Source organism: Impatiens glandulifera, chromosome 8 (genome assembly GCF_907164915.1).
Source record: "Impatiens glandulifera chromosome 8, dImpGla2.1, whole genome shotgun sequence".
NCBI lineage: Eukaryota > Viridiplantae > Streptophyta > Magnoliopsida > Ericales > Balsaminaceae > Impatiens > Impatiens glandulifera.
The window spans coordinates 20,524,843-20,536,564 of record NC_061869.1 but is presented as its reverse complement, the minus strand read 5'-3'; the positions used below and the strand labels follow the sequence as shown (position 1 = coordinate 20,536,564).

General features: G+C 35.2%; 1 protein-coding gene across 1 annotated transcript; it reads left to right on the top strand.

The window, feature by feature from the left end:
- The first annotated feature begins 288 nt into the window (after positions 1–288).
- On the top strand, positions 289–2,335 carry LOC124912496. Its single transcript, XM_047453128.1, has 4 exons — positions 289–846; positions 953–1,468; positions 1,551–1,851; positions 2,183–2,335. The coding sequence occupies exons 1-4, from the start codon at positions 400–402 to the stop codon at positions 2,218–2,220; spliced, it is 1,302 nt and encodes a 433-aa protein (XP_047309084.1). The 5' UTR covers positions 289–399; the 3' UTR covers positions 2,221–2,335.
- Positions 2,336–11,722: the final 9,387 nt, after the last annotated feature.

Sequence of the window (11,722 nt, the reverse complement as noted above, 5' to 3'; positions counted from 1 at the left end):
TTTAAATTATTAATTTTTTATTTATTTATTTATATTAATATAAAAAATAATTATTATTTTTTCAAAATTATACATAATTATTATTTTTTTTTACTCTTTGTTTAAATAATTCCTAACCTTAAATTTGAAATGTAAAATTTGGAAAAGATTACAACTTACAAGTTAAGACTTGTTTCATTAGTTTACTTGACTCTTGTAGTCGAAGTTTCTTCGTCCACGCATCTCTCTTTCAAATGCCAACCTAACCTTCCACGAAACCAGACTCTGTTCAATCGATAGACCAAAGAAAAACCCATATCACTTATTATAAACTATACCCACTACAAATACAAACTCCAAAGGAGAAAACAAAAGCCACAGGCCAAAACCCACCTTTGTATTTCCTCATCATCCAAAACCATGGAATTCTTCACCAAAGCCAGAGCCATCAAGCTCCGAAGCCACAACAACAAATACCTAGTAGCAGACGACGACCAAAAAACAATCCGCCAAAGCCGAAACGTATCCTCAACTAAATCCCGATGGATTGTCGAACCAGTGGACGGTGGATCTTCAATCAGACTCAAAAGCTGTCATGGGTTCTATCTAACAGCCACATGTGAATCCTTTCTATTAGGTATGACTGGAAACAAAGTAATCCAATCACAACCGGCTAGTTTTAAAGAATTTCCTATTGAATGGACACCCAAAAGGGTCGGTACTAAAGTTGAGTTAAGGTCGTTCATTGGAAAGTTTCTTCGTGCTAATGGTGGCCCGCCGCCGTGGAGGAATTCAGTGACCCATGATGAACCGCATATGAATTCAACTATGAATTGGGTTTTGTGGGATGTGGAGCCAATTGAAGAAGTAAAAGAGTGTTTGAATACATCAAATGATTTTCTATATATGAATTCAATATTAAATAAAAAGAACAAAATAACAATATGTATTCTTTTGTGGTTGAATTGATTAGGCAATCAACTTATTTGAAAACGCAAAGGCAGTGCGCCTGCTTAGCCACCACGGAAAGTACCTTCATGCTGAAGAAGATGAAGAATCGATCACACAAGATCGAGACGGTTCATCAAAGACAGCCCGTTGGACAGTTGAGTTTGTTCCTGGTGCCGACAATATGATCCGACTTAAAAGTTACAACAACAAATATCTAACCGCCTCCAACATTCCCTTCTACCTTGGTTTGTCAGGAAGAAAGGTAGTTCAAACGGTTCCCCATCGCCTCGATTCCTCTGTAGAATGGGAGGCGATACATGAAGGTAACAAGGTCAAACTCCGAACACTATATGGTCAGTTCCTTCGCGCAAACAATGGTCTCCCACATTGGAGAAATTCTGTCACGCATGATATTCCTCGTCGGAGTAGTACCCAAGGTTGGATCCTCTGGTCTGTAGATATTCTTGACATCCTCCCAAAGAGTACAAGTCCTCAAGAAATTAGTAACAATGAAACTCCTAGCACGAAAATACGAGAGGTAGATATGCTTTTAGACTTTTCTAAAAATTAAATTCTGTTTTTTAAAAAATGATTATGATTGATCTACGTTTAAATGTTAGGAACAGGTGGTCGAATTTCCACAAGCACAAACACAAACAAAAATAGTTGATGGGCGGACTATATATTACAAAATAGCGGATGAATCGGGGAATATAGAAGATGAAGGAGAGGAGATGAGTTTTACATTTAGAGGAAATGGGGTAGAGGAATTGAGTCGACAATTGGAGGAGGAGATTGGAATTGAGGATCTCATTGTTTGTTGCCGAAATCCTTTGAATGGAAAGCTCTTTCCTCTCATGTTGCAACTCCCTCCGACAACTATCGTCTTACACCTTATTGTGGTTCCGGCCGATTCAAAGGGTAAACCTTTTATATAAATGAATGTAGAACATAAAACTCATGTCTTCATTATTATATGTCCGAGTTTACACACTTATAACATTTATAAATCATAAATATTGATGCTAGTCAAATGACATAGTTTTACTTAAAATCTAGAAATCATTGTTAACTTTCTAAATTTAAAAATTCAAATGAAAAAAGTAGAAGAATTTATATGTTTTATATTATTTGTTTACATTAATTGCAATATTTATCACCTTAATTTATTGAATTTTGCTTTCTAAAACCTTAGTAGTACCTTTCATCATCATAATTTTAACACCAAAATTTTGGGTTATTATGTTTGCAGTGGGCCGAGACCTTGAAAGGCTAGGAATGGTCCTCTGATTTAGATATCAAAGATTTTGAGCAACATTCTTTTTTCCTTGTGGGATTTCTTGATCTATTTAATTGTGAATTCTTGTGTACAATTGATATGTCGAAACTTTGTCATTGTTCATCTCCTCTTGTAAACATTTTAAAAACAATTTCTAGACCTTTATAGTTGAGAATGAAATTTCAAGATCTATTTAGTTTATTTTTGGAAGATCAAACCATATATTTAATAAGATTATAATTTTATGATGAAAATCTCTGCATGTACTTATTTGTAGATATTTTAGTTACAATTTGACTTTGATAACTTTTAGAGTTTTATTAGAACAAAGAGATGGGCTTTGAAACAGATGAAAACCTTAATAAAAAGGATTCATATATCATCGGTATTTTAGTGAAGAAAAAGTTTTGCTTTAAGATAAAATAGTTTATTTCACCATTATTTGATGCTTTTGAACTGTCTATGTTTAGCTAAGATTCCAAAGAAATATGTTCCTTGTCTTTTCAAAATGTACAAAAGAAAGCATTTTTTTATTTGAATCTCAAAATATTAAAAATCTTTCATTAGGGTTTGAATTTAAGAGTAAGTAAGAACTCCATAGTCATCACTTCTTAGTGGAAATCAAACCTAACCAAATACACATCTCACCTAAAAAAGGAATATGTTTGTAAGTTTTTTTAATTTAATACTTTAAAATTAAAATAAGATTAATTTGTTTTCTAACCTAAAGCAAAAAAAAATAATATTCACCAACTTATCATTTACCTTAGAATCTTCAAAATGTGTCCTAAATGAGTTTAAGCTTTGATTATCAACAAATTAAAAATTGTGAGTCTTTACTGTCTTTTATACAATTAAAACTTATTTAATTATTAATGGGCTTGGGATTTTATGTATAAATATTTTAGGGTTTCTATGCTAATTTACTCCTTATAAGGGTTGTTTGTAAAGGTTGATACACAACACTTGAAAATTTTAAGACATTTTCTCTTTTAATAAATATTATTGTCCTTTCCAATTGCCAAAGTTTCATTTCTTCATAACCGTTCTTAGAAAATCCGATAATCAGAACCAACATTTGGTATCAGAGCCTATCTGAAGAACATGTCGTCGATAAGATCAACCAGAGATGCGACGACAATGAAGATCAGAAGAGAATGGAACGTGACACTCTCATATTCGTTACTCATGAAGAGTAACTACTCGGTGTGAGCGTTAAAGATGCGTGTAAACTTACAAGCACAAGGAGTGTGGGAAATTGTGATGCTCGACAAGGTCAACAAACGGAAGGATATATAGAATGGCTCTCGCCGCCATCTATCAAGCGCTCCCCGAGGACGTTCTTCTCATGGTGACCGAGAAGGATTCTGTCATCTAGAGTGGGAGACGCTAAAGATAATGCATGTTGGAATGGAGTGAGTCAAGGAGGTAAAAGTGCAAACCTTGAAGACACAATTCGAGGCGATTCGCATGAAGAATGGGGAATCAGTGGATAATTTTGCCATGAAATTGACATCCATTGTTACTGGTATCCACTCATTGGGAGAGAAGGTAGAGTATATCTTCGTCGTCAAGATGTTCCTTAGAGCCGTACTACAAACATACATGCAGACAGGGGCGGAGCCAGGATGAAAAATTACATGGGGCTGACTCCAACTTGCACCTCAGATATAACTTTCTATGCTCCGTTTTTTTTCATGTAATTGATACAATAAATTAATAAATTCAAACATATAAAATAAAATATGTATGAACGTTTACTTTATGAAATTATGAAACAAAATAGTACATTCAAAACATTTAGCATACACATTATTGAAGTTGTGCCCTTCTATTCTTTTTAGAATAAAATTCTTTAATTATTGTATTATTATCAATGTTTTCAGACAACACTCGTTCAATATAGACGATCATAGAATTTGTTAAAAACTCTTCTTCCATCTTGTTACGAAGAGTTGTTTTCACGAGCTTCATAGCTGAAAATGCTCGTTCCGTTGTTGCTGTAGAAACGGGAAGAGTTAAAACAAGACGAATCAACCTGCCAATTAAATAAATATATTAGTATAAGTAAACAATATAGCTATATTTCATAGATTATAACAAATGATAAAATTACCTATCGATCAAATTGTAGGTTTTTGACTTATTTGTCTCAACTAATTTTCGACATAATTCTGAAATAGTTGATAAATTCTGAAATCTTTCATTGACGGGCATGTCAAGCTCATAGTGAGCCAATTGTGTTCTCAAGTGGTGTAAATCTTGTGCATCAAAATCTAGCACCATCGTATCCTTTTCCCCTCATGTTATGGATATGCAAGTCATAACGACCAAGAACATCAGATATTTCTTTCTTAAGTGTTGTAGCAATTATATCAGCCACATTTACAATGGCAAAGAACCGTTCTCGTAAAACCCCATCAATATCCACAAATCTTAACACAATAGCCATCTTCTCCTTGTTAGATGCATCTCTTGCTTCGTCAATGCAGAATTTGACATCCCCGATTTCCTAGCGAATCTTTGTTCTCACTTGGTTGACAATAACATTCAATACATCTTTCTGAATATCCGGAGAAGTATACTTTGCATTTTTTTGGAGCTTTTTCTAAGATAGTGTTTCCAATACTCTCATTCAATTTTCCCATAAATTTTATCATCTCAATAAAATTTCCACGATTATTATAAGATGGAGACTCGTCATGCCCTCTCAATGCACACGCTTGCAAAGTGAGCCACCGAATGCTTTCAATAGTTGTTGTAAGTCGTAATCTGTTATTTTGTTTTTCATCTGAAGACTGTGCATTTAGTACTTTGTCAATATGACAAGGGATATTCATTAGATTATCAAGATATTCAACTGTCCTATTATGTGGTGAAGTATTACATCCTATATGCATAACAAAAGAGTATCTATCCTTATCATTAACTCGCTTCCAATATTTGAATCCATTTATTGTAAATGTAGGGTTTTGGGGTTGCTTATGTTCAAACAAGAAACATGGGAAACAAAAAGCAGCATCTTTCAAAAAAGAGTATTCTAACCAAGTAAATTTCTTAAACCAATGACTTTGGAATCGTCGATTTTGATTTCCAAATTTGGTCGGCGGGTACTCATCCTTAATAGGTTGATATGGCCCCATCTTGATATAAGTTCGTCTAATTTCATCCCTTTGATTAAAAGGATATTTCCACATCGGAATACGTAATGATGGATCAGGTTCAAGAGAACTTACATCAACATCAATTCTAGGAGATTTGTTAGGTTCTTGAACATGGATATTTGAGATATCGATAGTTGATTGATTACTCCCTTGACTTGGACATGACTGACCTTTTGGTTTAAAAAATGAGTTAATAGTTTTTCTTTTAGCTTCCATACTTGATAGTTCCATTATAACCCTAACAAAATTTAAATAAAACACACATAATATAATTTGAAATATAACAGAACAAATTACATAATGCTTCGATCAGTTTTCGATTGATTGTTGATCAGAATTTAAAATATAACAGAACAGATTACAGATAAAAGAGATTAAGAGAATGAAACATGTAATGGAGGAGGAGAGTTAAGCCGATCTTGCAATGCGTAACATTAGTTCAACTTCCACTTCCTTCGGTAACAATCATCGATCATATGTGCTCGGAAGATTTGATGGATGTATTAAACGTTTAAGAAAAAAAGAATAATTGTGTGCATCTTTATAAGAAAACTATAATATAATATAATAATAATATAATATAACAATAACCGGATGAGAAGTTTGATCATTCTTTAAAGAGACTTTTATTCACTTTGTTTTATTTTTTTTAATTTAATTGGGTGGAGCCCACCATAATCAAAAAAATATTTTAACTTAGGTGGTGGGGCTAGAGCCCACCCTAGCCCATGGGTGGCTCCGCCCCTGCATGCAGATCGTTACAGTGATCGAACAATTTGATGACCTCAAGAATATGATTGTTGAGGAGATCGTCGGTCGTCTCAAAATCCACAAAGAGAGACTTCGCGGGTACGGAGAACAAGTGGAGGAGCTTATTTCTCATGCATGATGAATGGATGTCACGAATGAAGAAAAACGGAGAAGCCAATTTTTCTTCAAGATCGTCGAGTCATAGTGGCAACTGTGGAGATAACCGAGGTTGTGGAAAAGGGCAAGGTCGTGTAGAAAGCTCATCTCGACAAGAAAACATCAAGCCCCGCAAAGACAAGAGCATAGTGAAGTGTTACGCTTGTCAAAAGTATGAGCACTACACGTCCGAGTGCCCCCAATAAAAGGCACGATGATGACACAAACTTCACCACCTTCTATGACGAGGAGCCATCAATAATATTTGTTGAGGGAGTGACAAATGCTTTTCCTGAAGACGATGAGAGAAACCTTGAAGAGATAATGCAAGAACCATCCAATTAGGAATTAGATATGGTGTTGCTCAATAAAGAGAAAGTCATGGAGAAACACATTACAAGTGGCAATGAGTATAATCACATCGACGTGTGATACCTTGACAATGGGGCAAGCAACCATATGACGAACCATCGAGAGAAGCTCAATGAGCTCGACGAGAAAATCACCAGAAATGTGAAGTTCGAAGACGGAAGCAAGGCGCGCAGGTTTCTTGATCCATCTTATGGGAAAATCCGTGTGAGTAGAGATGTCGTGTTTGAAGAGGAGAAGAAGTGGGAGTAGTACAAAGATGACAAGGAGCTTGTACAAAATTCCTTGGAGTTCAGAATCTTACAAGATGACGAAAACCTAGCGGAGTTGGAAAACAGAACATGTACACCAAACTCCCATCGTCATCAAAAGAGCTCGGATAAGTTCACAACCAAAGCTTGTCCCATCAAACTTCGTTTCCTCGCTGATGTATATGTGGAGGCACCACTAGTAGAGATGAATCTTGATGAATTGTTGTTGCTGACCACCGAAGAGCCATAACATATCACGAGGCGACAATCGAAGAGTCGTGGAATGAGGCCATGAACAAAGAGCTCGAGTGTATTGGGAAGAACAAGACATGCGAGCTCACCGGCTTACCACCCGGTCACAAGACAACATCCTCAAGCACAAAGTGAGATTGGTAGCGAAAGGTTATGTGCAGAAGCAAGGCGTTGACTTTGAGGAGACTTTTGTACCGGTGGTAAAACTTGACACAGTTAGGCTAATTCTTACCATCGCAGCTCATCGTGGATGGGAGATTCACCACTTGGATGTCAAATCAGCATTTCTCAATGGTGACATCGAAGAAGAATTCTATGGTGCACAACATAAAGGCTTCATCATCAAGAATAAAGAGCACAAGGTGTACAACTTATACAAGGATTTCTACGGACTACGTCAAGCACTAAGGTTATGGAACACTTGTCTCAACAAAAGAATAATGAGTTTCGGCTTTGTGAAGTGTTCTCAAGAACAGGTTGTGTACACGAGAAATCATGGAGAAGTACTCATTGTTGGCGTATACGTTGACGGCTTAATTGTTATAGGATCAAGTATCAAGGGTGTTGAGAAGTTCAAACATAGATGATGAAGGAGTTCGATATGAGTGATATCGGGCTACTTTCATACTATTTTGGTATCGAGGTGGACCAGAAGAAAGATAGAATCAAGGTAAAGCATGCAACTTATGCAAAGAAGGTGTTGAAATAATTTGCAATGGAGGATTGCAACTCGAGCAAGTATTTGATGGAAGGATGGGATTCGAACACCAACAGGCAGTAAAACACAATATTATTTATGTGAAGGGAATAACGAGCTATATGATTCTATTGAGAAAAGGATGAGAAGTTGAAGAACTCGTTGGTTTGACTAACAACGACATAGCCGGTGACACAAACGACAGAAAAGCACGGGAGGGATGATGTTTTATCTCAACGTGAATCTGATCGCTTGGCAATATCAAAAGCAACAAACTGTTGTTTTATCTTCATGTGAGGCGGAGTTTATGGAAACTACTACAACGTTGTGTCAAGGACATTGGCTAAGAAACTTGTTGAGAGAGGTACTTGGATGCGAGCCGAGGTTGGTAACCCTCTATGTCGAAAATAAGTCTGCAATAGCATTAATGAAGAACCCGGTGTTTCATGGATGCAACAAATACATCGACACTCGGTTCCATTAGATCCGTGAATGTGTCGAGAACCGATAGATCATCGTAGAGTTCGTAAGCTCTAGAGAGCGACGTGTAGACATTTTCACCAAGGCGTTAGCAAGAGTCAAGTTTTCCGAAATACGAGCGTTGTTCGATGTGAAAAATCTCAAACCAAATCAAACTTACGGGGCAGATTATGAGTCTAAGTATTGATTGTAAGCAAATTAAAAATTTTGGGTCTTTATTGTGTTTTATGCAATTAGGGCTTATTTAATTATTAATGGGCTTGGGCTTGTATATATAAATATTTTATGGTTTCTAGACTAATTTGCTCATTTATAAGGGTTGTTTGTAAAGGTCGATACACAACACTTGAGAATCTTCAGATTTTTCCTCTTTTATAAAATATTATTGTCCTTCCTAATTTTCTAAAGTTTATTTCTTCATAATCGTTTTTAGAAGATCCGAATCAGAATCAACACCCACCATTTGGCCGAAGAGTGAAATGTAAGCACATTTCCAACGATTTTATTACAGATCACTTGACCGGAGATTGGGAAAACCGAACGACTAGTGGATCTAGAACTTACTCTAGTTGTATTGATGTAACTTATTTTATGTTGCATGCTAGAAACATCTGCTCCCATATCTATGGATTATGATCTATCTATGTTTTTACTTCTTCTTTCACTTATAGATAATGATTAACGCTATGAACACACTTATTTATAGATAGCTTATATTCATAATATGGCTGAAATTAGTAATTAGTAGTGGCGGTAACCAAATGTCAGCATCACCCACCACGATGAATGCAGTTTGGCTTTAGTATAATATATAATTCTGTCTACTTCTATAAAATATGAGAAAAATTATTGGCCAGCGTAAGGGCAATGAAATCAATTCCACGAATCTTACGTGGCAGGCCACGTCGCCCCACGTCGACCATATAAAAAAGATATTATATATTTTTTATATTATTTTTATATTTTCTCCCATTCTTTCACTCTCTTATCTTTAGTTCCCTCTTTGGCGTCTCTTCAGCTCCATCTCCGGTGATTTCTTCCTTTCCGCAATTCGGCGATTTAGTGTCTTCTTTAGTGATTGAGCGTCTTCTTCCTTCTTCTTCAGCTTAAAAGTTCAAAATAGTAAGTCTTCATTTCTACTATCATCCGTCTTCTCTTTGTTTTTGTTTCTCTTAATTTCTCTTTGTTTCTAAACCTATGTCTCTTCGTTTTAGGAGAAGATTTTTCCCACAACTGCATCACTAAATATGTCGAAAAGACTCGAAGATAAATTCCTGAATATTCTTACATGTTTGATCTGCTCTTATTTAGATGTGTCCCCAAAATGTCTATTTTCAAGACGTTTTTGTTTAGCGATTAAGGTTTTGCGATTGAGGTTTGCGATTAACTTTTTAATAGATTTTTTGGTTAGAGCTGGTGAAAATGTGCATTTTCGGGAGAAAATGTTCATATTCAGGACATAAAAGTTTTAAGGATTATTATATACACTTTTATGCATTATTAATAATCCTAAAATCTATTTTTGTTCCTCTAGGTTTAAAATTCTCAAATCTATATTTAACGTTCATAATATCTCAAAGTTTAATTGATGTCATTTCGTACCTAAGAGATTAGCTGATTTCTACGATAAGTGGAAGAAAAACAAAAAAAATCATTTAAATTGACCACATAAATTTCTCTTTGTAAGTAATCTTTATCATCAATACTTTATTTTGGTGGTTTATTCAAATGTAAATGTTTCTAACATATTGAATATATATGTTTTCATATCTGCTACTTGTATTGTATATGCAACTCTGAACTCCAAATACCTCATGAATGACAATTTATGATATTGTCATGTTGGAATAACAATAAGATGAAGCGTAGATTGGACAAGGAATCGACATAAGGATGATTCATATTTGGAAGTAATGTTGGACGCCTTCCACTTCCATCTCCACTTATTAAACACCCAACAGATGTCAGATGAGGAGTCTGAGATGCATGAGACAAAGGAATATGAGGGGGTTTCTTAGGATGAGATAGTGGTAGTAACTAAAAATGCAGCACCTTAAAAGGTAATGCATTAGAAGGCATCACATCATATTGAGGATGAGGTTGAGATATGGTTAGGGTAGATAGTTAATGATGCATTCATGTTGATTACTACATTTACACAAAACATTTCAAAAGCCACACGAGCGTTGGAAGGTGTAAGAGAGTCAGCATCACAAAAAATGGGACCTAAGACCAATGTATGAGTCCTCGATCCAAGTGTTATACGCTGTTATGTGCAAAGACGGATATCTTAGGGATGCCCACCAAAAATTCTTTATAGAGAAACCTTAAGTGGTGATTGAAGAAATGGGATCACAAATAGTGGTTGAAGCTGCAAAACTTGAAAAAATACCTGAAGTCGTGGTTGAAGCCGTAGAGCTTGAAAGAACACCCAAAGTGGTGGTTGAAGTCGTAGTGCTTGAAAAAACACCTGAAGTGGTGGTTGGAGAAATGGACCCCAAGTGGAGGTTGTATTACAAAATTCTATGTAAATGATGGTATTTTGAGGTAAAGAAGAAGAACATATAACAAAAGGGCTAGGGCTAGTTTCAATCAAAAAATCCTAAAAGGAAAATGTATCTTCTGAAGGCCCTTAAATCTCCCTATATGGCAACCAAAATGAAAAAGTATTTAACTTACTTTGACAAGGTCAACATAGATGACCAAGATAAAATCATAGTGGAGTTCATTTTTTCAAATGAACCGGAAAGATAACATCCATAGAACTCTTCATAGTCATTATAATGTGTTTTCTTATTATGATGTGTTTTCTTCATTTTAATTTCAGTAAAGAAGTGTTATTGAAGACCGAGCATATCACGATACACATATTGCATTTGCTTACATTGAAAAGTGAATGCTATATGGATTCTGGCATTGTCGATGCGTGGGCACACCTTATCAATTTGTGGAATAAAAATAAAATCAAATCTATGAGGATAATTTTCTTTACTCTAGTCTCTTCTGTAAGCTGTTTTTTATATTTGATGTTCTTATTATGGTTGTTTAGTATCTTTATTTTTGAATTTGATGGTCTTATTGGGTTGTTAATTTGCATGGTGCATATATGAACCAATAATATTTTTATTCATCACTTCATGAGGAAATGATAGCTCGCATCTTCGAATGGTACTTTGCAGATCTTCTTCCCAATTTTAAATAGCGATCACTTTTATTTGTTATATTTCAATATGGCAAAGATAGAAATCCAAATCATCGACAACCTTCCATTGCCAGAAGATTTAGAATGAGAAGAAAAATATGTCACAGCTCATCCATTGGTAATAATCTGAACTTTCTCTAAAAGTATTTATATTTCACATCTATTTTTAAAAAAATTATTTCATGGGTAAAA

What these genes read in the sequence shown, in the direction of transcription:
- LOC124912496 (XM_047453128.1), top strand. Translation starts at nt 400, where the DNA reads ATGGAATTCTTCACCAAAGCCAGAGCCATCAAGCTCCGAAGCCACAAC. An exon ending in ATGTGGAGCCAATTGAAGAA is followed by an intron (nt 847 to 952) that starts GTAAAAGAGTGT and finishes TGAATTGATTAG; the next exon opens with GCAATCAACTTATTTGAAAA. An exon ending in CTAGCACGAAAATACGAGAG is followed by an intron (nt 1,469 to 1,550) that starts GTAGATATGCTT and finishes TTTAAATGTTAG; the next exon opens with GAACAGGTGGTCGAATTTCC.